Source organism: Symphalangus syndactylus, chromosome 20 (genome assembly GCF_028878055.3).
Source record: "Symphalangus syndactylus isolate Jambi chromosome 20, NHGRI_mSymSyn1-v2.1_pri, whole genome shotgun sequence".
Taxonomy (NCBI): Eukaryota; Metazoa; Chordata; class Mammalia; order Primates; family Hylobatidae; genus Symphalangus; species Symphalangus syndactylus.
In genome coordinates, this window is record NC_072442.2 from 24,698,216 (window position 1) to 24,724,994 (window position 26,779).

Here is a 26,779-nt window from a genome sequence, read left to right on the forward strand (position 1 = left end):
TTTAAATCTGTCAGGCAACATATTCATAACTTTTATTTCATATTTTAAATATGTTTCTCACATAGTTTCAGAAACTTGAACATTTGGACAGAATCTACTAATTGTACACTATCAAATATATACCTAGAACGAATCCCTAAATGTTCTGATTAGTCTAATACCTGTCTACTCTAGATAGTATGCTTCTATTTATTTTTTGATATGTAAACTGTTTATTTTTTGATATTTTTGATATAAAATTGAATATTCTAAAGAGAAACAGCAGCTCTGGTGGTGTTTGTTGATTCATTAACTACCTTTAGAGAGAATGCAGAACTAAAAATATTAGATTTTTGAAAAAATAGAGTTGGAAAATTTGTCACAATGCATTTTTCTTTTCCTCCTAGTTTTAAATCACAGCTTACGAATTTAGATAGGATATACACTTAATGATGCATCATTTATGCATCTCATTGTTTTCCCATTGTTCTGTTGACTGGTAAAAGACTTCCTTTTTTTTCAGTCACTTATATTTTAAGTTTGGCTTTGGAATTAAGTGATTTTTTTACTTGAATTGTAAAATGATATTTTTTATTTTATATCCTGCAATCTTGTGGGGTTGAAGTATAATTTATATTTCCATGTCTAGGCAATCCTGACTTGTAAATAAACTGTGATAGTCCATTCTAGAAGCTGAGATCCTGAATTGTTACCTGTTATATCTGTTAATGCCCAGGGAGGACCCTATAAGATAGATCTGAGAATGTTCCCAGTGCACGCACATTTTTCTTTACTAGAATTTATATTCCAGATTCTTGTCTGGTCACCCTAGACAGAGCTCTTGGGATCCTCAGGGCCTTTTTTACTTAAAATACAGACTGTAGTAAGATCCTGGTCTGACCTCCCTGCTGCTTTTCTCCTGACCACGTTAAAAGTTTGCCCTATAGTCATTTCAGGGTTCAAGTGAGAAGGAAGCATGAACCAACAACAAGAACACTTGACCCTTTTCTTCATCTTCCTCATCAAGGTTTACCTTCACTACTAAACCCTATTACTATCTCATTGTGACATTGGGTTTGAAATTACAGAGCTTCCCTAAGTAAGAGTGTGTGGGAGATACATACTATTCAATTCTCTCTGAACAATTGTTTCCCCAGTAATTTTGTTCCTTTTGACCCGGTGGGTTCAATAGCAACTCAAAGATTAACATCAGAGGGTTACATAAATTCCTGCTGGTAGTTTTGGAAGAGAACTTCTTCAGTCTTTAGGGTCTAGCTAGGACTAGTGAGTTGGCCATTTCAGCCTCTCAAGATTCTTAAGAATGTCTCAATATTGCTCCCAGAGGCACTAAGATGAATTAAGAAAGTGTGTCATTTTAAGTTTACCGCTAAGACCCTACATTATTAACTTTCTTTAATCTATTTCTTTTTTTTGAGGTGGAGTCATGCAGTGGTGCTATCTCAGCTCACTGCAACTGCCACCTCCTGGATTCAAGCAATTCTCCTGCCTCAGCCTCCCAATTACCTAGGATTACAGGCGCCTGCCACCACACCCAGCCTTTTTTTTTTTTGTTGTTGAGACCAAGTCTCCCTCTTGCTGAGGCTGGAGAGCAGTGGTGCGATCTTGGCTCTCTGCAGCCTCCACCTCCCAGACTCAAGTGATTCACCTGTCTCAGCCTCCTGAATAGCTGGGAATACAGACGTGCACCACCACACCCAGCCAATTTTGTATTTTTAGTAGAAACAGTTTCACCATGTTGGCCAGGCTGGTCTTGAGCTCCTGACCTCAAGTGATCCGCCTGCGTTGGCCTCCCAAAGTGCCGGGATTACAGGTGTGAGCCACCAAGCCTGGCCAATTTTTGTATTTATTTATTTATTTATTTATTTAGAAACAGAGGTTTGCTCTTGTTGCGCAGGCTGGAGTGCAATGGCGTGATCTCCGCTCACTGCAACCTCTGCCTCCCGGGTTCTCCTGCCTCAGCCTCCCAAGTAGCAGGGATTACAGGCGCCTGCCATCACACCCAGCTAATTTTTTCTTGAACTCCTGACCTCAGGTGATCTGCCCACCTTAGCCTCCCAGAGTGCTAGAATTACAGGCGTGAGCCACTGCACCCAGCCTCCTTTAATCTATTTCTTACTTCAAATTAAGGTAATCTTATTTTTCTCCTAAACCTATCACACAGGGTTGTAAGAAGGACCCTAAACACCAGTATATGATGCCAGCAGTATAAATATTTGCTTCTAAAATCTATTGTCAAATTCTTAAAAGATAACACAGGCCCAGCATGGTGGCCCACACCTATAATCCCAGCACTTTGGTGGCTGAGGTGGGTGGATCACTTGAGGCTAGGAATTTGAGAGTGCCCTGGCCAACAGGGCAAAACCCTTTCTCTACAAAAAATACAAAAATCAGCCAGGTGAGGTGGTGTACACCTGTAATTCCAGCTACTTGGGTGACTGAATCAGGAGAATCCCTTGAACCCGGGAGGCAGAGGTTGCAGTGAGCTAAGATTGTGCTACTGCACTTCCAGCCTGGGCAAGAGTGTGACTGTGTCTCAAAAAACAGAAAAAAGATGATAAATCTTTGTTGGTCCATAACGTTAGTTAGTAGAAGTTAATATCTTAAATCATACACAAAAGTATCTCTCCTCCATTTACATTCTTTGTACTATTTCAGTTTGACTGGGTCCCGGATCTGTACAGGTCTAGTCTGGGAGTCTTCCACTAGAATTCACGTTCTTTTCGCACTGCCAAAGTTACAGTATGTCTGCTCCTGAGCCCAATATATTTCATTCCTCAAAGTTCAAGGGGTATCAAGATAACAATACCATAGTAGTATAGCCCAAAAGTTAGTTCAGTCAAATAAATGCCTGAGTTGATTATGACGTTTTTAGTAATTTATAAACCAAACCAAGATATGAGCATTATCTGTTCAAAAGAAGTTGGTGTTTCAGGGTCTTTTATATTTTAGACCTACAGTTGTCTTAAGTCACTTGCACAAACTTGTTAGTGGAAGGAGCTGATAGAAAAACATGGGCTGGGATTACAGGCGTTAGCCACCGCGCCCGGCCTTTTTTTTTTTTTTTTTTTTTTTTTTGAGACAGAGTCTCACACTGTCGCCCAGGCTGGAGTGTAGTGACGTGATCTCAGCTCACTGCAACCTCTGTCCCCCAGGTTCAAGAGAGTCTCCTGCTGCAGCCTCCCTAGTAGCTGGGATTATATGCATGCCCTACCACATCCAACTAATTTTTGTATTTTTAGTAGAGACAGGGTTTCAGCATGTTGGCCAGGCTGGTGTCAAACTGCTGACCTCAAGTGATCCTTCCACCTTGGCCTCTCAAAGTGTTGCAATTACAGGCGTGAGCCACTGCACCTAGCCTTCTTTTCCTAAGAGACAGGGTCTTGCTCTGTTGCCCAGGCTGGAGCGCAAGTGGCTGCTCACTGCAGTCTCTAACTCCTGGCCTCAAACCATCTTAGCCTCCTGAATAGCTGGGACTACAGGCGCATGCCACCATGCCTGGCTAATTTTGAAATTTTTGTAGAGGCAGGATCTTGCTATGTTGCCCAGGCTGGTCTCAAACTCCTGGCCTCAAGTGATCCTTTCAGATTGGCTTCCCAAAGTTCTGGGATTACAGGTGTGAGCCACCACGCCTGGCCTTTATTTTCTTTACAGAAGGTCTGATATAGTGCCTTATATCCTTTCCAGCTCTTGTTTCTGGTACTCCAGTTTTGAGTTTTTCATGGATTTTGACCAGGCACTATGGCCGATTAGAATAAATCTCTTGCCTTTGTGTAGTTGTATATGCTAACAGGATTCTAGGGGTTCTTATGCTGTCCTGCCAATTTTGGAATTACCTTTTTTTTGTTGCTGTTTTTTTGAGATGGAATGTAGCTTTGTCGCTGAGGCTGGAGTGCAGTAGCGCGATCTCGGCTTACTGCAACCTCCTCTTCCCAGGTTCAAGCAATTCTCATGCCTCAGCCTCCTGAGTAGCTGGGATTACAGGCATCAGCCACCATGCCCAGCTAATTTTTGTATTTTTAGTAGAGACAGGGTTTCACCATGTTGGTCAGGGTGATTTTGAACTCCTGATCTCAAGTGAACCGCCTTCTGTGGCCTCCCAAAGTGCTGGGATTACAGGCGTGTGCCACCGTGCCTATCCCCAATGTTGGAATTCTCTGGTAACAACTCTTGAGTGCCGAGTGCATCTCCATGGACTAAAATGCATCATGAAAAGAGTTTTAAATCTGAGTTGCTTCTGAGTGTTTACAAGGGCCAAACGAAGCAAAATGTCACTTCTCTCTTGCTCTTATTCCTCTTCTATACCTGGTCTTCTGTTAGTAGCTGGAGAAAAATCCCCTCAAAAGATACCTGAATTAGAACTTTTATTAGGGTTATTTTCAAGCATGTATTTTTATTTCATTTTTATTTTTTGAGACAAAGTCTTGCTCTGTCACCCAGGCAGGAATATAGTGGCATGATCTTGGCTCACTGCAACCTCCGCCTCCCAGGTTCAAGCAGTTCTTGAGCCTCAGCCTCCCCAGTAGCTGCGATTACAGGCACCTGCCACCACACCCAGCTAATTTTTGTTTTTTTGTTTTGTTTTTAGTAGAGACAGGGTTTCACCTATTGGCCAGGCTGGTGTCAAACTCCTGACCTCAGGTGATCCACCCGCCTCGACCTCCCAAATTGCTGGGATTACAGGTGTTAGCCACCATGCCTGGCCTTATTTTTATTTTTTGAGACAAGGTCTCGCTTTGTCACTGAGGCTGGAGTGTAGTGGCGCAATGATAGGTCACTGATGGATTGAATTCGTGGACTAAAGGGATCCTCCTGCCTCAGCCTCCTGAGTAGCTGGGACTATAGGCATGTACTGTCGCACCTCAGTAATTTTTTGAATTTTTGTAGAGTCAGTGTCTCACCATCTTGCCCAGGCCAGTTTTGAACTCCTATCTTCAAGCGATCCTCCCACCTCGACATCCTGATGTGCTGAGATTATAGGAATGAGCCCCCATGCCCATGCCCAGCCTCAATTTTTTTTTTTTTTTTTGAGACTGAGTTACGCCCTGTCGCCAGGCTGGAGTGCAGTGGCTCGATCTCGGCTCACTGCAACCTCTAACTCCTTGGTTCAAGCAATTCTCCTGCCTCAGCCTCACGAGTAGCTGGATTATAGGCACGCGGTACCACACCCAGCTAATTTTTGTATTTTTAGTAGAGAAGGGGTTTCACCATGTTGGCCAGGATGGTCTCGATCTCCTGACCTTGTGATCCACCCGCCTCAGCTTCCCAAAGTGCTGGGATTACAGGTGTGAGGCACCGTGTCCAGCTCATTTTTATTTTTAGTAGGTTGATAAGTCAATGTGTCTTTTTTGACTATTTATTTATTTATTTATTTTTGAAACGGAGTCTTGCTTTTTTGCCCAGGCAAGAGTGCAGAGGCGCCATCTCAGCTCACTACAACCTCCGCCTCCCGGGTTCAAGCTATTCTCCTGCCTCAGCCTCCTGAGTAGGTGGGATTATAGGCACACCCCACCACTCCTGGTTAATTTTTGTATTTTTGGTAGAGACAAGGTTTCACCATGTTGGTCAGGCTGGTCTCGAACTCCTGACCTCATGTTCTGCCCGCGTCGGCCTCCCAAAGTGCTGAGATTACAGGCGTGAGCCGCTGCGCCCAGCTGACTTTTTGTTTTTGATGCAACCTAAGCTTTTGAATTAGTAATCTTCTTTTTCTAAACCTCCCCCTTTTTAAGCATTTATTTTTACAATGAGAAGGCCTGCATTTATATTTTTGGGGGTACGTTTCATTTCCATAGTGTGCAATGTCCTAGGCACTATACTAAGCCCTCGGGTATATAATGGTGAACAAAATGAATGAAGGCCCTGCCTTTATGGAGCTTAGTGTTTAGGGGAGAAAGACATAATCATTTAATAAATATGAAATAAGTGCTGGGAAAGAAAAGCATAAGAAAACTGAGTGTATAAAACAGGAGAACCAGCTTTCTTTCATTTGAGGTGTTAGATTTGGGAATAATGATGATCAGGGAAGCCATCTGAAGAAATAAGCTGAGATTTGAAAGAAGTGTACAGAAGTAAAATGGGGTGGGAGGATGAACAAATAGGTGGTTCTAGTTAAAGGGAATATTACGTATACAGCATTTGATGCCAGAGTAGCTGTGTAGAAAGAGCAAGGAGAGTGGTATGAGAAGAGGCTGGAGCAGATGGCCAGGGCCAGACAGTGCATTGTCTTCAAGGTAATTTAAGGATGTTGGTCTTAAGAAACTCGTTTGTTCTTTTTTTTTTTTTTTTTTCCTCTAAGAGGTGGGGTCTGGTTCTGTCACCCACACGGGAGTGCAGTGATGGATTCATAGCTTACTGCATCCTCGAACCTCCAGGCTCCATTGTCTTACTTTATTTTTTATTTTACTTTTTAGAGATGAGGATTTTCCCTGTCGCTGAGGCGGCAGTACAGTGGTGTGATCATGGCTCAACTACAGCCATAAACTCCTGGGCTCAAGTAACCCTCCTGTCTTAGCCTCCTGAGTAGCTGGTACTACAGGCACATGCTACCATGCGCCAGTTATTTTATTTTATTAAAAAAAGTTTTTTTAGGAGACGGTCTCACTTCATCACCTAGGCTGGATTGCAATTGTGTGATCATGACTCACTTTACCCTTGACCTCCTGGCCTCAAGTGATCCTCCTGCCTCAGCCTACCGAATAGCCTAGGACCACAGGCGCAAGATACCATGCCTGGATGATTTTTTAAAATTTTGTAGCCGGGCACAGTGACTCATGCCTGTGGGCACAGTGACTCATGCCTGTAGTCCCAGCACTTTCGGAGGCCGAGGCGGGCGGATCATGTGGTCAGGAGATTGAGAACAGCCTGACCAACATGGTAAAACCCCATCTCTACTAAAAATACAAAAATTAGCTGGGCAGAGTGTCGTGCACCTGTAATCCCAGCTATTCAGGAGGCTGAGGCAGGAGAATCGCTTAAACCTGGGAGATGGAGGTTGCAGGGAGGCGAGATCGCGCCATTGCACTCCAGCCTGGGCGACAGAGCAAGACTACATCTCAAAAAAAACTTTAGTAGAGATCCATTTTCTTGTCATGTTGCCTAAGATGGTCTCAAACTCCTGGCCTCAAACAGTCCTCCTGTCTCAGCCTCTCAAAGCATTGAGATTACAAGTATGAACCATTACACTCAGCCTGTTGTTTTTAAAATTATATATTATTATTATTTTTTGAGACAGAGTCTCGCTTTGTTGCCCAGGCTGGAGTGCAGTGGCGCAATCTCGGCTCACTGCAAGCTCTGCCTTCCCGGGTTCACGCCATTCTCCTGCCTCAGCCTCCTGAGTAGCTGGGACTACAGGCGCCCACCATCACGCCCGGCTAATTTTTTGTATTTTTTAGTAGAGATGAGGTTTCACCGTGCTAGCCAGGATATTCTCAATCTCCTGATCTCGTGATCTGTCTGCCTTGGCCTCCTGGGTTCAAGGGATTTTCCTGCCTCAGCCTCCGGAGTAGTTGGGACTACAGGCGTGTGCCACCATGCCTGGCTAATGTTTTGTATTTTAGTAGAGATGGGGTTTCACCATGTTGGCCAGGATGGTCTCGATCTGACCTCGTGATTCGGCCTGCCTCAACCTTCCAAACTGCTGGGATTACAGGCATAAGCCACTGCATCCAGTCAGTTTTTAAATATGTATAGTTATTGTTTCTGCATTGTTCTGTTTCTTCCAACATCAGACCAGTATGTATGATGGCTAGGATTGTAATCTGAGTTCCAGGAGCAGGATGCTGCTCTTTGGTCACTTCAGAACCTCAAGATATCACAGAAAACCGTCCCTACCCACCTCAGCTATTATTGCACTTCTCGCGTAGTATTGTGGTATGTAAAAAAGTCATTAAATTCTTAAATTATTTATTTTATTCTCTCTATATATACGTGTATATATATATATATACATGCATGTATATATATATTTTTTTTTGTTTTTTTGAGACAGTCTCAATTCTATGGCCCAGCAATGTCGCCATTTAGGATCACTGCAACCTCTGCCTCCCAGGTTCAGGGGATTCTCATGCCTCAGCCTCCCAGGTAGCTGGGATTACAGGCGTGTGCCACCATGCCCAGCTAATGTTTGTATTTTTGGTAGAGACTGGGTTTCACTATGTTAGCCAGTCTGGTCTTGAATTCCTGACCTCAAGTGATCCACCCACCTCGGCCTCCCAAAGTGCTGGATTACAGGCCTGTGCCAGCGTGCCTGGCCTTATTTTATTACTATTATTATTATTATTTTTGAGATAGAGTCTTGCTCCATTGCCCGGGCTGGAGTGCAGTGGCACGATCATGGCTCACTGCAATCTCAACCTCCTGGGATGAAGAGATCCTCTCGCCTCGGCCTCTTGATTAGCTGGGACTACCTGGCTAGGTTTTTTTTTTTTTTTCTCTTCGAGATGGAGTCTTGCTTTGTTGCCCAGGCTGGAGTGTGGTAGTGTGATCTCTGCTCACTGCAACCTCCACCTCCTGAGTTCATGTAATTCTCCTGCCTCAGCTTCCTGAGTAGCTGGCATTACAGACATGCACCACCATACCCGGATAGTTTTCGTATTCTTTTTTTTTTGATACGGAGTTTCTCTCTTCTTGCCGAGGCTGGAGCATAGTGGCGTGATCTCGGCTCACTGGAACTTCCGCCTCCCAGGTTCAAGCGATTCTCCTGCCTCAGCCTCCCGAGTAGCCGGGATTACAGGCGCCTGCCACCACGCCCAGCTAATTTTTTTGCATTTTTAGTAGAGACAGGGTTTCACCGGGTAGAGCAGGCTGGTCTCAAATTCCTGACCTCAGGTGATCTGCTCGCCTCAGCCTCCCAAAGTGCTGGGATTATAGCCTTGAGCCACTGCCCCCAGCCAGTTTTTGTATTTTTAGCAGAGATGGAGTTTCACCATGTTGGCCAGGCTGGTCTCGAATTCTTGACCTCAAGTAGTTATCCACCGGCCTCAGCCTCCCAAAGTGCTGGGATTACAGGTGTGAGCCACTGCGCCTGGCCCTGGCTCGCCTTTTTTTTTTTTTTTGAGACGGAGTCTTGCTCTGTCGCCCAGGCTGGAGTGCAGTGGCGTGATCTCCACTCACTGCAGGTTCCACCTCCTGGGTTCTCGCCATTCTCCTGCCTCAGCCTCTTGAATAGCTGGGACTACAGGCGCCTGCCATCACGCCCGGCTAATTTTTTTGTATTTTTAGTAGAGATGGGGTTTCACCGTGTTAGCCAGGATGCTCTTAATCTCCTGACCTCATGATCGCCCACCTCGGCCTCCCAAAGTGAAACTGTCTCAAAAATAAATAAATAAAAAATTAGCCGGGCATGGCGGCATGCACCTGTAATTTCATCTACTCGGGAGGCTGAGACAGGAGAATTGCTTGAACCCAGGAGGCGGAGGTTGCAGTGAGCAGATATCGCACCACTGCACTCCAGCCTGGGCTACAAAGTGAGACTCTGTCTCAAAATAAATAAATAAGTAAAATCTGTAGACTGTTGGTTGTGTGTCTTTCCCACCATCAATAAGAGCTGATGTTTTCCCTTTCTTTTTTTTAATACACTTTGCCTTGACTATAAACTTTGAAGTTGTTTTCAAATTGTCATCTTTTCAGTCTTGAGTTTTTGTTCTTTTTTCAGAACCTGGCTATACGTTTCTTTTTGCATACTTACTCTTGAAGGTGCCTCATCAGTTGTCCCTTGAGCATATCTGATTCTTGAAAATTTGAATATTCAAGAACAAATTGTAAAAATATTCCCCGTATAATTTTTGGTTTTGTAGTAATTTCTTTGTTTTCTTTACAGTACTTTTGCAGAGTGATCCATTTATAATTAATGGACACACATACCATCCACCATTCAGCTTTATCTTCTCATTACAAAGTGCATCTAACCCCTATATTTTGAGATCCTGGATTTCAGAATATTGGACTTGATGTAGACATGAGTTTCTCAGCTTTACGTATCATGGGATAAAATGTATATAACAAAAGTTGAATAGCTAACATCTAACCATAGAAACCAAGTAGATTATCAGACTTGTCCTGTTTTGAGGTAATACTGCCATGCCCTTAAAATGAAGCCTTAATACCTGCTGCTAGCAGATTCATGTATAGAAATTAGAGGCACTAATCTTGGTCTCCTCTTGTCATAAAAACTACTTCCTCTGTGGGATCTGGCTGTTCTTAAAATGGGAGGTTCTTCCTTGAATTAGATTTCAAAGTGTTAGTCTCTTATGAATTAGCTTAGCATCATTTTCTGTAGACTGTATCAGAACTGTCAGATGTTTGTGCTTGGAATGCTGAAATTTTCATCTCAAAATTTCAAATTCTCTACCTGATTTCTTGTTATCATGTGTCTTACTTCCTGAGAAGATAAGAGGGAACACATCACGTAGATGAACTAAGTTTCTTATATCTTATTCTGGTCATCTAAACTAGATTTTTTTGTGGCCTAAAACCAAGTAGTCCTGACCACCCTTACATGTTTCTTTTTCTCCCGTTCATCTGGTCCAGCCTAACCAATTAAGATGTGGACAAAGTAGCCGCAAGAGAGGGGAGAGGGAAGGGAGAGAAAACTTTGCCCTTTTCCTTGGAACAAACCGCCTATGGAAGGGATCATTGGTACACTTTATTCTAGGTACATATCAGAGTGTTTACTTTTTTTTTTTTGAGACGGGGTCTCGCTCTGTTGCCCAGGCTGGAGTGCAGTGACGCAGTCTCGGCTCACTGCAACCTCCGCCTCCCAGGTTTAAGTGATTCTCCTGCCTCAGCCTCCTGAATAGCTGGGATTACAGGTGCCCGCCACCACGGCCTGGCTAATTTGTTGTATTTTTAGTAGAGACAAGGTTTCACCGTGTTGGCCAGGCTGGTCTCCAACTCCTGACCTCAAGTGATCCCCCTGCCTCCTTCCCAAAGTGCTGGGATTATAAGTGTGAGTCACCGTGCCTGGCCCCACTGTTGCCTTTTAAAATTGGTTAACTGAAATTTAGAATTCTTTCTCAAAGTCCGGGCATGGTGGCTCACACCTGTAATCCTAGCACGTTGGGAGGCCGAGGCAGGTGGATTGCCTGAGCTCAGGAGTTTGAGACCAGCCTGGGCAATACGACGAAACCTCTCTCCACTAAAAAATACAAAAAATTAACTGGGTGTGGCAGCATGTGCCTGACTCCCAGCTATTCAGGAGGCTGAGGCAGGAGAATGGCTTGAACCCTGGGAGGGAGAAGTTGCAGTGAGCCGAGATCACGCCATTGAACTCCAGCCTGGGTGACAGAGTGAGACTCCATCTCAAAAAAAAAAAAAAAAAAAATTCTTTCTCACAAAGAAACACTAGTATAATAATGGCTGGTTGGCTGGGCATAGTACTCATACCTGTAATCTCAGCACTGGGAGGCCGAGGCGGGTGGATCACCTGAGGTCAGGAGTTCTAGACCAGCCTGGCCAACATGGTGAAACCTCATCTCTACTAAAAATAGGAAAATTAACCTGGCATGGTGGCGGGCACCTGTAATCCCAGCTACTCAGAGACTGAGGCAGGAAAATTGCTTGAACCCAGGTGGCGGAGGTTGTGGTGAGCTGAGATCGCGCCACTGCACTCCAGCCTGGGCTACAGTGAGACTCTGTCTCAAAGAAAAACAAAACAAAACAAAAAAAAGCTGGTTATACAGGCTATCCTATGTAAGGTATAAGGTACCATTTAAAACTGTCTCAAATCACCTGTGGTGAAAGATCATTTTATTTGTTAATTTTCTTTTTTTTTTTTATTTATTTATTTTTTTTTTTTTTATTTTTTCTTGAGACGGAGTCTCGCTCTGTCGCCCAGGCTGGAGTGCAGTGGCGCAATCTCGGCTCACTGCAAGCTCCGTCTCCTGGGTTCACGCCATTCTCCTGCCTCAGCCTCTCTGAGTAGCTGGGACTACAGGCGCCCGCCACCACGCCCGGCTAATTTTTTGTATTTTTAGTAGAGACGGGGTTTCACCGTGGTCTCGATCTCCTGACCTCGTGATCCGCCCGCCTCGGCCTCCCAAAGTGCTGGGATTACAAGCGTGAGCCACCGCGCCCGGCCGTTATTTGTTAATTTTCAGTGTGTTGTTAGTATTATTCTCAATTTCTTGAGTTGTTGTAGAATGGTAACATTTTTCCTAATGACCTCAGTGTGTAGGCAACATTTTAAGTAACACTGATTTAAAATATTCTCTGGGGTAAATAAATGTAAGATCTTTCTGGCATTTCAGAGTTGGAGCTTACCCTCACACTTCTCAGAAAAATAATGTAAATAATACTAATAGTACTGCAACGTAATGGGCCATGATTCCTGACCTTTAAATTTGTGTTACTCTAGGAGGACATTATCTTATGAAAAAAATTTGTTGGGTGATTTTCTGTAAGACACTGCTAGGTGCTAGGGACACTAATAAAAAGATGTATATGGAAAAATAGTGACTAAAAAGTGGTAAATAGGAGTGCTTGTAAAGGGATAAAGTGGTCATTTAGCTCTTGATTGGTTGGGTTTAGGGTCTTTGTAGAAGAGGGAGAGAGTATTTTACTGGATACTTTATTACTTTCTGCAAGCCTGACTGGGCACAGTGGCTCATGCCTATAATCGCAGCACTTTGGGAGGCTGAGGTGGAATGATCACTTGCGCCCAGGAGTTCATTACCAGCCTGGGCAACATAGCGAGACCCTGTCTCTAAAAGAAAAAAAATAATTGAATTAAAACCTTAAACTGGTCAGGTGCAGTGGCTCACACCTGTAATCCCAGCACTTGGGGAGGCCGAGGCAGGTGGATCTCTTGATCTCAGGAGTTTGAGACCAGCCTGGGCAACATGGCAAAACCCTGACTCCGCAAACATGCAAAAATTAGCCAGGCGTGATGGTGCATGCCTGTAGTCTCAGCTACTCTTGGAGGCTGAGGTGGGAGGATCATTTGAGCCTGGAAGTTGGAGGTTGCAGTGAGCCTAGATTGTGCCACTACACACCAGTCTGGGTGACACAACGAGACCGTGTCTGAAAGCCAAAAAACAAAATCTTAAGCCTCACACTCTTTGTGAGAGAAAATATCCTCATTTTATAGATAACAGACCACAGTGAATAAGTGGCACCAGAATTCAAACTTGGATTTTCTGACTCTATAAATTCTATTCTATTTTCATATGTAGGGCTTTCGTAGAACAAGAAATGAGAACCATTTCAGCAGTTAGACAAAAGATTTGGTAGTTGGGGTCTCAGTAGATGTGCAGAAAGAAATGATAGATAAGAAGTAGATTCTTATGAAAGTTAATCTGGTCTTAGTATGTAGGTTTAATTGAAGCAACAAAGAGTAGAATAGATGTGTTGTGACTGGTGGATTATCTTCTAATGTGAGAATTGTAGAATATTCCTCTTTCACTTATGCTTTGGGTTTTAGCTAATTCTGCTACATAAGGTAGTATTTATGAAACTTTTTCTAGGATAATGCTGTCTTTTTAGTAAAATAGCATGTAGAAATTATCTGATTCATGTAAAAATGTTTATAATATATGAATTGCTTATACAGAATAGGTTTTTAAGACTCCTATTGTATACGATTTTTTTTTTTTTTTTTTTTTTTTGGAGGCAAGAGTCTCACTCTGTTGCCCAGGCTGGAGTGCAGTGGCGCAATCTTGGCTCACTGCAACCTCCACCTCCTGGGTTCAAATGCCTCAGCCTCCCGAGTAGCTGGGACTACAGGCGCATGCCACGATGCCTGGCTAATTTTAGTAGAGACAGGGTTTCACCGTGTTAGCCAGGATGGTCTTGATCTCCTGTCTTCGTGATCCACCCGCCTCATTCCTCATCCCGCCTCATCTCCCAAAGTGCTAGGATTACAGGCATGAGCCACCACGCCCGGCTGACCCGGCTGATGATACTTAAGTTGTGGTGGTGGTTCTTAGGTTTTTTTTTTTTTTTTTTTTTTTTTGAGACGGAGTCTCACTCTGTCACCCATGCTGGAGTGCAGTGGTGCGATCTTGGCTCACTGCCACCTCCACCCTCTGAGTTCAAGTGATTCCTCCACCCTCTGAGTTCAAGAGATTCTCCTGCCTCAGCCTCCCGAGTAGCTGGGATTACAGGCGCCTGCCACCGCGCCTGGCTTTTTTTTTTTTTTTGTATTTTTAGTAGAGATGGGGTTTCACCATCTTGGCCAGGCTGGTCTTGAACTCCTGATCTCATGATCCACCCGCCTTGGCCTCCCAAAGTGCTGGGATTACAGGCGTGAGCCACCACGCCCGGCCGTTCTTAGTTTTAACTTTATATTTTTGCTTTCTCCCATCCAAGTACCAACAGGATTACAGGCGTGAGCCACCGTGCCCGGCTGTTCTTAGTTTTAACTTTATATTTTTGCTTTCTCCCATCCAAGTACCAACCAGGCCCAACCCTGCTTAGCTTCCGAGATCTGGTGCGTTCACGGTGGTATGGCCATAAATGCCGGCCCTATGCTTTCTAACTCTGCTTGGACCCTTATAATTCTACTCTTCCATAATAATTTTGTCCTCTACTGATAGCATACTTTTTTGTTGTTTGTTTTTTGTTTTTTTGAGATGGAGTCTTGCTCTGTTGCCCAGGCTGGAGTGTAGTGATGCAGTCTCGGCTCACTGCAAACTCCGCCTCATGGGCTTGAGTGATTCTCCTGCCTCAGCCTCCCGAGTAGCTGGGACTACAGGCACACGCCACCATGCCTGGCTAATATTTGTATTTTTTTTTTTTTTTTTTTTTGAGACGGAGTCTCGCTCTGTCGCCCAGGCTAGAGTGCAGTGGCGCAATCTCGGATCACTGCAAGCTCCGCCTCCCGGGTTCACGCCATTCTCCTGCCTCAGCCTCTCCGAGTAGCTGGGACTACAGGCGCCCGCCACCACGCCCGGCTAATTTTTTGTATTTTTAGTAGAAACGGGGTTTCACCGTGGTCTCGATCTCCTGACCTCGTGATCCGCCCGCCTCGGCCTCCCAAAGTGCTGGGATTACAAGCGTGAGCCACCGCGCCCGGCCAATATTTGTATTTTTAGTAGAGATTGGGTTTCACCGTGTTAGCCAGGATGGTCTCCATCTTCTGATCTCATGATCCTCCTGCCTTGGCCTCCCAAAATGCTGGGATTACAGTTGTGAGCCACCACACCCGGCCCCTAGCATACTTTCTGTACTACTGTTCTAGAAATGCCCTTCAAAGTCCCAACTCTGTAGGTTTTTTTTTTTTTTTTTGAGACGGAAGTCTCCCCCTGTCGCCCAGGCTGGAGCGCAATGGCGCAATCTTGGCTCACTGTAACCTCTGCCTCCCAGGTTCAAGCAATTCTCCTGCCTCAGCCTCCTGAGTAGCTGAGACTACAGCCATGTGCCACCACACCCAGCTAATTTTTGTATTTTTAGTAGAGACGGAGTTTCACCATATTGGCCAGGCTGGTCTCGAACTCCTGACCTGGTGATCCCCTGCCTGATCTATGCTCAGGAAAGTTATGAATGTCTCCTGATCAACAACTGTGTTCTGTTTTGCAGTCTAAAGGTACTTCAAAAGCTTATTGATGCTTGTTTATTTTATCCCATCCTTACAGTTTTTTTATATTGTTAATAGATATTTGTGAAAATAGAAGGAGCACTAGTTCTAGTTCATGCTTTCTTTTACTTTTCCATAACTTCTAAAACTAACAGTGAAAATAATATGTTGAAACAGTAAATTATAGATCTATACCAGATTTGTAATTGTGTATTTCATTGCTATTTGAAGTATAAAGTAATGGTTCTGTATCATTTATTGGGAAGGTTGAATTTCCATAGCTTCAAAATACTCAAATTTTTTTGCATGGATTTAGCTACCCTTTTCAAAATTTCCTTTTGATGAAGTCATTGACTAAAGCCTTCATTAAAACAAAACAAAAAAAGGTAGGAAGGCATACCTGCTGTCATTTTATAGGTAGAACACTAAAACACAGTAAATTACCTGGCCTCTAACTTGGTGGTCTGATTTTTTTCTGCCTTGCTCTGGTGTTTGTGTGGTTTTGTTTTTATTTTTTGTGAGTTGTGAGGGGTTTTTTGTTGTTTATTTTTTGTTAGGTGTATAGACACACTTTTGGATGTCATATTTAACAGGGAAAGCATAAGAGTCATGGGCCTGAATAACAATTGAGTACAAATATTTATAAATTAGCTGAAGTAACTTTGATTTCAATGTTATGTTTTAAAGTCTAGGTTATTTTACTACAGAGCATTAAAATGATAAAATATTTCCTTTTTTTTTTAGCTTGTCAGCTCATTTGCAGCTTACATTTACTGGTTTCTTCCACAAAAATGGTATGTACTTAAAAGTAAATAAAGTGGCATTTTAATAGCAAGATACCTTTGTGAATGTAAAAAAAGTGGGGCTTCTGAGTGTAAATTTATAAAATTATGTTTAATGGAAAAGGTGTTGATTCTGATGTTTTTGAGCTTTAAGTTATGAAGGCTAATGATGAAATTTTTTTTGCGGGGGCGGCGGGGGGTGGACAGTCTTGCTCTGTCGTCCAGGCTGGATGGAGTGCAGTGGTGTGATCTCAGCTCACTGCAACTTCCACCTCCCGGGTTCAAGCGATTCTCCTGCCTCAGCCTCCTGAGTAGCTGGGATTACAGGCACGTGCCCCATGCCTGGCTAATTTTTTGTATTTTTAGTAGAGACAGGGTCTCACCATGCTAGCCAGGCTGGTCTTGAACTCCTGACCTTGTGAGCCAGCACGCCTGGCTAACGATGAAGATTTTAACAAATTGTCTTAGAACTTCAATAGGTAAAGAATCTCCTCAGTAGAACCTTTTATGCATAAACATTTTGAATTAATGATACTGCATCATGTTTTTAAAAAAACACAGTAAAACAACTGAAATAACCACTATTACCAGTGGCATATATTAATATTTTAGATATTATTCAAAGGAAATTATATAGTATATTACTCCAGTAAAAGCCCAAAGCATGCTGGAAAGAATTAGGGTTGTTTTAAAAATGGAAAAATACGGCCGGGCACATTGGCTCACGCCTGTAATCCCAACATTTTGGTAGGCTGAGGCGGGTGTATCATGAGGTCAGGAGTTCAAGACCAGCCTGGCCAATATGGTAAAACCCCATCTCTACTAAAAATATAAACATTAGCCGGGCGTGGTGGTGGGTGCCTGTAGTCCCAGTTACTTGGGAGACTTAGGCAGAAGAATCGCTTGAACCTGGGAGTCGGAGGTTGCAGTGAGCCGAGATTGCGTTACTGCACTCCAGCCTGGGTGACAGAGCGAGACTCCATCTCAAAAAAAAAAAAAAAAAAAAAGGGAAAATTACTTATCAGCTTATCCATCATAAGTCTGTGTATATGGTATATCTTTTTTATTATACAATGGAATAAAACCATTATTAGAAACATGCCAGGTTGGTTGTCTTGGTATCGTTCAGTAAGAAACAAAGATTGAAAATGAGGCCTGGCATGGTGGCTCATGTCTGTAATCTCAGCATTTTGGGAGGCGGAGGCGGGAAGATGACTTGAGGCCAGGAGTTCAAGACCAGCCTGGGCAACACAGACCCTATCTCTACAAAAATTAGCCAGGTATGGTGGTATGTCCTGTAGTTCTAGGTACTTGGAAGTCCAAGATGGCAGGATTGCATAAGCTCAGGAATTCAAGGTTACAGTGAGCTATGATTGCACAACTCTGCTCCAGGCTGGGCAAGAGAGTGAGACCCTGTCTCCAAAAAATCCCAAATATTAGGCTGGGCGTGGTGGCTCACAGCTATAATGTCAACACCTTGGGAGGCTGAGATGGAAGAATTGCTTGAGGCTTGCCTGGGCAACATAGAACCTATCTGTAAGAAGTAAAAAAAGATTAACCGGGCACAGTGGCACATGCCCATAATCCCAGCTATTCTGTAGTCTCAGCTACTCAGGAGGCTGAGGTGGGAGGATTGCTTGAGTCTTGGAGGTTGAGGCTGCAGTGAGCGAAGATCACACCACTATACTCCAGCCTGAGTGACAGAGTGAGTCACTGTCTAAAAAGGACAAAAAGACAACCTTGCCAATTGGCCAATTGTCAAAATGCTCTAATATAACCATTTTTTAATGACTCTTTGGGGTTTGTTTGTTTGTTTGTTTGTTTTTAGACGGGGTCTTGCTCATGTCGCCCAGGCTGGAGTGCAGTGGTGTGATCAACTCCTGGGCTCAAGTGATCCTCCTGCCTCAGCCTCCTGAGTAGCTGGAACTACAGGCATCCCCACCATGCCTGGCTAATTAAAAAAATTTTTTTTTGTTAAGATGGAATCTCACTACATTTCCCAGACTGGTCTCAAACTCCTGGTCTCAAGTGATCCTCTCACCTCAGTCTCCCAAAGTGCTGGGATTACAGGTGTGAGCCACTAAGACTGGCCCTACTTAGGGTTTTTATGTAAGAAATTTGAAATCTCATATTTGTATTAGCAGCTAATGTAACTTCTAGTTTTTACCTTAGATATGGTCTATTTTTTTATATAGAGGTAACCTGAGTAGCATTATGGTTTTTGTTTTCCTTAAATTATTTGTAATGGTCTGCTTAGAGTCCTTATTTCTAGTCATCGTATTTTGTTTTCCGTGGTACTTCTGATGTGTTTAGACTTTAATTCTTCAGAAGCGTATAATTTGAATTTTATACATTCATTAGCCCTTTGTTCTCAGGGACCTGTGTAGAACACATAGTTTATCCGCCACTGAAATTTTTGGAAAGTAGTCATATTAAGCTTTTTTCCTATCTACTTGGCAAAATATATAAAGTTCAACAATTGCTGAGATTTACTTTATTTTTCTTGATATTAAAGTAAAAGAGATAGTGAACTCTGTTGATATCTCTGTTTCCAGAAAATAATTCCTCTGTCACCCAGGCTGGAGTGTAGTGGTTTGATCTCAGATCACTGCAGCCTCTGCCTCCAGGTTCAAGTGATTCTCATGCTTCAGCCTCCCAAGTAGCTGGGATTACAGGCGGGTGCCACCACACTAGTTAATTTTTTTTTTCTTTTTCTGAGACGGAGTTTCGCTCTTGTTGCCCAGGCTGGAGTGCAATGGCGCAGTCTCGGCTCACCACAACCTCTACCTCCCGGGTTCAAGCAATTCTCTTGCCTCAGTCTCCAGAGTAGCTGGTATTACAGGCATGCACCACCATGCCTGGCTAATTTTTTGTATTTTTAGTAGAGATGGGGTTTCTCCATGTTGGTCAGGTTGGTCTCTTGAACTCCCGATCTCAGGTGATTTGCCCACCTCGGCCTCCCAGAGTGCTGGGATTTCAATAGGCATGAGCCACCTAGCCCGGCCCCTAATTTTTATATTTTTAATAGAGACAGGATTTCATTTCACCATGTTGGCCAGTCTGGTCTCAAACTCCTGGCCTCAAGTGATTCGCCCACCTCGGCCTCCCAAAGTGCTGGGATTATAGGCGTGAGCCACCACACCTATGTCGAAAATAATTTCTATTATAACTTTGAAACTAGGAGAAGTTGGAAGTAGATATATCGTGTTTCTTTTCCATCCAAGGTTTATTTGTACCTTTTTTGTTTTCAATAATATTTTTAAGAAATCAGGATAGAAAACCAACATCAAGTTCTCTAAAATGTACCAGGAGCAGTGATGCTTGCCTGTATTTCCAGCTACTGAGGAGGCTGAGCTGGGAGGATTGCTTGAGCCCAGGAGCTTGAATAGAGCCTGGGCAACATAGTGGGACCCTCTCTCTAAACAAGCAAAAAAAAAATTTTAATTATTAAAATGTGATTTTTTCTTATTTTCTTACTATTAATTATTTTTTAGGCAGAGTCTTGCTCTGTCACCCATGCTGGAGTGCAGTGAGCAGTCTTGCTTCATTGCAGCCTCCTGGGCTCAAGCTATCCTCTCACCTCAGCCTCCCAAAGGGCTAGGATTACAGGCATGAGCCACTGCATCCGGCCTCTTTTGTTTTTAAATGAAAGCTTTTGTTTGGCAATTACTACTTGAAACTGCTTCTTAGAATAAATACACAAAGATTATTTGGGTACTATTTTCATGGTGAGTATTGTTTGGCAAATATTTTTGTTACTGCATTTAGACATTGGACTATTTTTTGCTGTATTAAAGTGTTTTTATCCTGCATGCAACTTCCGAAGAAACTGATCAAATGTGTTTTACACACACACACCCAATAAGAATGTTTTTAAGTAGAAAAAAAGTGTTGCCGGCCGGGCACAATGGCTCACGCCTATAATCCCAGCACTTTGGGAGGCCGAGGCAGGTAGATCACCTGAGGTAGGGAGTTTGAGGCCAGCCTGGCCAACATAGTGAAGCCCCATCTCTGCTGAAAATAACAAAATTAGCTGGGAATGGTGTTTCATCCCATAATCCCAGCTACTCTGGAGATTGAATCATGAGAAGTGCTTGAACCTGGGAGGTGCAGGCTGCAGTGAGCCGAGATGGTGCCACTGCACTCCAGCCTGGGCAACCAAGTGAGACTGACTCAAGAAAAAAAAAAAAAAAATTACTTGGGCTTGGTGGCGTGTGCCTGTAGTCCCAGCTATTCGGGAGACTGAGGCAGGGAGAACTGCTTTAACCCAGGAGGTGGAGGTTGCAGTGAGTCAAGAATGTTCCGTTGCACTCTAGCCTTGGCCTCAGAGCAAGACTCATCTCTCAAAAAAAAAAAAAAAAGTAAAGAAAGAAAAAATGTGTTGCCCAATGCCTTAGAACAAAAATTTTATTTTGTATGTTCATGGATTCATCTATTATAATAGTTCTGGATGTTGTTGAAGCTATTTGATGAATTAGTGATTAAATATTCAGTTTTGAACTGTTAATACCTTTGGGACTTTAAAAACAAGTTATGGAGGACTGCTCTAGAACCTTAATTTGTAAAGCCTTTGTTAGTTAATATACATAGAGAATATAGACTATGGTATTCAAAATTAACACCCCTAAATTTTTTGTAAGCCAAGATACTCTTCTAGATAGTAAATAATATCTTGATTTTTGTTATCCCATTTAAACTGTAGAGAAATTCTGGGGAAAGCGTCTAAAAATAGCTCTATCTCTACGTTTTATAATGTTTAATGTTTTTTGAAATCCATTTTTTATCCTTTTGGCCATAAGTCTTGGTCAGATCAAGAACTTTTTAGTTTAGTGTCTCTATGCATTCATAATGAAACATGTATAATAGTAACTAATTTAATTCAAATGTTATCTTAATAATTTTTCTAGTAGATTATAGGAGAAGAAAAAAATTGAAGATGCTTATTTTGAATGTGGTTGTCTCCTGCAACTTTTTTTTTTTTTTTGGAGATGGAGCTTCGCTCTTGTTGCCCAGGCTGGCGTGCAATGGCGTGATCTCGGCTCACTGCAACCTCTGCCCGCCACCCCCAGTTCAAGCAGTTCTCCTGCCTCAGCCTCCCAAGTAGCTGACATTACAGGCGTGCACCACCATGCCTGGCTGATTTTGTATTTTTAGTAGAGACGGGGTTTCTCCGTGTTGGTCAGGCTGGTCTCAAACTCCCGGACTCAGGTGATCCACCTGCCTCGGCCTCCCTAAGTGCTGGGATTACAGGTGTGAGCCACCACACCTGGCCCTCCTGCAACTGTTTTCATTTATGCTTTGTGCCAAGAAGCTTTAACTGTATTTGTCAAAATTACTTTTGACTAGCAGCATATTATCATAAATGTTAAATCTTCAAGCCGGCCCAGTTGCATGTGCCTGTAGTCTGAGCTACTTAGGAGGCTAAAATGGGAGGATCACTTGAGCCCAGACGCTTGTCTGAAAAACAAACAAAAATATTAAATCTTCAAATTAGAAATATTCAGTAAATATGGCCAGGTGTGGTGGCTCACGCCTGTAATCCCAGCACTTTGGGAGGCCAAGGCGGGTGGGGTCAGGAGTTCAAGACCAGCATAGCCAACATGGTGAAACCCCATCTCTACTAAAAATTAAAAAAATCAGCCGGGTGTCATGGTGCACATCTGTAGTCCCAGCTACTCGGGAGGCTGAGGTGGGAGGATCACTTTAACCCGGGAGGCAGAGGTTGCAGTGTGCCAAGATCCCCCTACTGCACTCCAGCCTGGGTGAAAGAGCGAGTCTCTGTCTCAAAAAGAAAAAAGGAATTAGGAAATATTCCTAATTATATATATAAAATATAATATATGATATATATTTTATATATATATAAAAATAGAAATGTATAGATGTTTTTTAGAGACAGGATCTGACTCTTTTGCCCAGACTAGAGGGCAGTGACAGGATCATAGCTCACTGCAGCCTTGAACTCCTTGGCTCAAGAGATCCTTCTACCTTAGCCTCTGAGGTAGCTAGGACTACAGGCACATGACACCCACCACACCCAGCTAATTTTTTGACATTTTGTAGAGACGAGGTCTCTGTGTTGGGCAGGCTGGTCTTGAACTCTTGGCCTTAAGTGATATTCTTGCCTTGGCCTCCCAAAGTGTTGGGATTACAGGCATGAGCCACTATGTCTGGCCAGTGAAAAATTTTTATACTTACAACCTGGGCATGGTGGCTCACGCCTGTAATCCCAGGTACTCAGGAGGCTGCCGTGCTGATGTGTGAGGATCACCTGATCCCAGGAGCTTGTGATTGCAGTGAGCTGTGATTGTGCCACTGCACTGTACCTTGGACAACAGAGCAAAACCTATATCAAATGGAAAAAAAAATTACAGCATATAGGACAGTAATTATATTTGTTTTGTGAATGGTTTATTTACACTATATATAAAGGCTTTTAAAGAGTTTGCTGTAAGTTTGGAACTGATTTGAGGAAAAAAGAATGAGTGAACTTTTGAGAAGTCTTATTATGGGAAATCTCTGTTTGAAGTTCCCTGACTTATTAGCAAAATGAATACTGTGTTCATATATTTTTAAAATATATTTTAAAATACTGATTTTCTATTTAGATAAGCCATCACAAAACTCAGAAAATGAACAAAATTCTGTTACTCTGGAAGTCCTGCTTGTGAAAGTTTGCCACAAAAAAAGAAAGGTAATGTCAATAAAATGATATTGGTAGAGTAAATGGAATAATTTGCTTAATTGGACATCTTTATGCATATATATTGTATTTTAAAGCTGAGTTTTAAATTTTGAAAGCTTAAGAAATATATTGATGGCCTAATTATAAAACTGATAACCTCTTTTGCCAGCTCGCATATCTGTGTAGTTTTTCTAGTCTTTTAATAAGTGTCTGTACAAAACTTTCTCTTATAGGAGTCTGGAAATGGCGAAGCTGTGTTTCAGCATCTGGCATAAATTCAGTTGCTTTTCTACCATTTCAGTCTGTTAGCGTATTTCTTAGCTATTTGTACCCATTGACATTTTAGATAAGGGCTAAGAGAGAGTTTTTTCCACAAGATTATCGTTTGTAACACTGCTCTCAGGCAAAGAAATTTTGTTGTCAGCATTATTAGCCATTCACTTATTAATACATTGCTTCAAATTTTTATAAGGTGAAGTTATTTCACCGTAGACACAAGTGTTAAGATGTTTCCTGGTCAACCGATCAAAGCCAACAGATGTACCTTTAGTTGCTTTAAGTCCCCAAGTGTTTCAAGAGGAGTAGGAACTGGTCTGGGTCCAGGGTCCCAGTGCTGATATTCTTCGAAGACCATAGGCCATAAGGGCCTCAATCATTGGGAGGGAGTAGACTAAGGCGCCTCGGAGGCAGCAGTGGAACTTTATTTTTAAAAGTTTCTGTAAAGGCCGGTTGCCGTAGCTCACACCTATAATCCCAGCACTTTGGGAGGCAGAAGTGGGCAGATTGCTTGAATCCAGGAGTTAAGCATCCTGGTCAACATGGCGAAACCCTGTCTCTACTAAAAATACAAAAATGAGCTAGGCATGATGGCCTGTGCCTGTAGTCCCAGCTACTCGGGAGGATTGCTTGAGCCCAGTAAGTCAAGGCTGCAGTGAGCCATGATTGCACCACTGAGCTCCAGCCTGTGCAATAGAGTGAAACTGTCTCAAGAAAAAAAAAAAATGTATGTAAAGTTAGGAAATATCACTCCTTGCCAGGTGCGGTGGCTTATGCCTGTAATCCCAGCACTTTTGAGAGGCCAAGGTGGGCAGATCACGAGGTCAGGAGTTTGAGTGGCTAACACGGTGAAATCCCGTCTCTACTAAAAATACAAAAAATTAGCTGGGCATGGTGATGAGCACCCGTAGTGCCAGCTACTCAGGAGGCTGAGGCAGGAGAATGGCATGAACCTGGGAGGCGGAGCTTGCAGCGAGCCGAGATCGCACAACTGCACTCTAGCCCTTTTTTTTTTTTTTTTTTGGAGACAGAATCTCAAAAAAAAAAAAAGAAAAGAAATATCACTCCTTACTCCTACCTAACCTCCATACACATTACAACAAGTGACGATACGAAAATCCAAGATACATTACTTAGAATAAGATATGAATATAAATATAGTCATTCTTATGTTCAAAAAAAAGTATCAGGGTAATCATTTTCCTGGAAGAATATACACAGCCAACTGCTAGTATTAGTCATCTCTGGAGCGTAAGACCTGGGGGTGGGTGAGAATTCATAGTTTTCACTTTATAGTCTTATAAAATAGAAATTTTTTTAGACTGCATGTATTCTATTTATTTTAAAAGAAGTAGGTGCTGTAAGATACTGTCATAAAGGTCTTCTGATCCTTCCAGTTTTTCTAGTATGCATTTTCAGTGTAACTAATACAATAACAGAATATTACTCAGAATACGATCACTGGTAAATAAAACCAGTTTTGTTTTTGTTTTTTTAAGGATGATGATCCTTTCTGTTAAACAACATATTTTAACTATATGGATTTACTGTTTCATAATGTAGTTGTTGACCATGGGATTATTAGTCATTTTTTTATTTCTAATGGTCCTATTAGTCATTGTCATGTTAAAATAGAACATTTAAGAGATTTGATAAAAGTATATGAGTTTAACATTTTTAGCATGGTTTTTTTGTTTGTTGCTAAAAAGCCTTACCAGAGAGATTTAGCATGCTTTTAGTTCTATATTTCTAATATACAACTGTTTCAGATCACTGTTAGCTAAATATTAGATATACTGTATCATAATTTCATTATGTTGGAGAAAACCTCAATTTCAAATTTTTATTTTTGCTTCACAGTTTTCATAACTATGGTTAGAATTTTAACATTCCATTTGGTGATCATGGCCTATCTCCCATGTTTCCTATAGCTGTGATTAGAAGTTTTATTATAATTCTTACTGCTTATGTACAAATAAATATAAATTAATAATCTTTACCTTTGCAGGATGTAAGTTGTCCAATAAGGCAAGTTCCCACAGGTAAAAAGCAGGTGCCTTTGAATCCTGACCTCAATCAAACAAAACCTGGAAATTTCCCGTCCCTTGCAGTTTCCAGTAATGAATTTGAACCTAGTAACAGCCATATGGTGAAGTCTTACTCGTTGCTATTTAGAGTGACTCGTCCAGGAAGAAGAGAGTTTAATGGAATGATTAATGGAGAAACCAATGAAAATATTGGTAATTTTTTTTTTTTTTACTACATTTTATCACTGGAGATTAAGATGGTCATTGAAAATGATTGTACCAGTGTTCCTTCATGATAGTCATGGTGCTGAGTCTTAAAGCAAACAGTGAATTCACCTCCACCTCAACATTTTGTTGTGCAGATTTTCAAACATAAAGGACAATGAGAAGTATTTTATAGTGAACACCTATCTACTTACCTCTTAGATTCAACAATGAACATTTTATTATACTTGTTGCGTATTTATCCCCCTACCCATCCCTCTTTTTCCAACAATTGTGAATTCATCTTTGAGGTATTCATTCAACAAACACATAGGTTCTGGGGATAATTTAATTTAATCGAAGATGATTAAAAGATTCAGTCCTATCCTCCAAAGTCTCACAACCTAGTGTAGGGAAATAGACATGAAATAAATCATTGCGGCAAAATGATGAGTGGCACAATATAGGTATATGTGAAGTTCAGCAGAGAAACACGTTGGAAGAAATAATCCTTGACTCTTGAAGTATTGTTTGAAGTTTTTGGAGAGTTAACCATGAGTGAGAAGGAGTTGCCTAGCAAAGATAATTCTAAACAGAAACATTAGCATTTGCAAAGATGTGGGGTTAATGTTGTGAGTGTTAAAAAAGAACATACAGTAAAAATGCAAAATTGGAAGACGTGGTCTGTATATTATTGCAACTTTAGTGTATGTAATTCATACCTCATTTGGGATAAATGTAGCATGTTTTATGTTAAGGGACCATATATCATAACACATTTTTGTTCTGATGTTTGATTTATGAGAAATGTTTGTTAAATTTAGATGTCAGTGAAGAGCTTCCAGCCAGAAGAAAACGAAATCGTGAGGATGGGGAAAAGACATTTGTTGCACAAATGACAGTATTTGATAAAAACAGGTAATGTTGATGAACAAGTGAGGCTCCCACAATGTTCTGGAAATGTTTTCATTCTGAAGCAGAATATAATTATTTATATTGATTATTTCATTGCCTTTGTTTCTTCTTATGGATGAAAAAACAAATTTGCAAACACTGAATTTTTGTCTATTTCATAGAAAACAATAATTAAGGAACTATTTGGATAGATAGCTCAGTTAAGCTTACTTATTTGGCGAATATTTTCTGATTGTCTACTCTTTGCCAGACACTGTTCTAGACATTGAGAAGGCAACAAAATCCCTGCCTTCACCATGGAGCTTAACTTTTAGTGGAGGAAGCAGACCACCACCCAAAAAATCAACTAATGTCACTTAGTGATGAGTGTTGTGAAGAAAAA

The 26,779-nt window shown here is 42.0% G+C and overlaps 1 protein-coding gene across 2 annotated transcripts in view; it reads left to right on the forward strand.

Moving 5' to 3' along the window:
* Positions 1–26,779, forward strand: part of SUZ12 (SUZ12 polycomb repressive complex 2 subunit) — a 62,879-nt gene that overhangs the window by 11,399 nt on the left and 24,701 nt on the right. For both annotated transcript variants that reach the window (XM_055258204.2, XM_055258205.2), the window contains 4 exons: positions 16,253–16,302; positions 22,899–22,984; positions 25,260–25,491; positions 26,307–26,400. In XM_055258204.2, the coding sequence (XP_055114179.1) occupies positions 16,253–16,302; positions 22,899–22,984; positions 25,260–25,491; positions 26,307–26,400 (462 nt within the window). The remainder of the gene's footprint in view (positions 1–16,252; positions 16,303–22,898; positions 22,985–25,259; positions 25,492–26,306; positions 26,401–26,779) is intronic.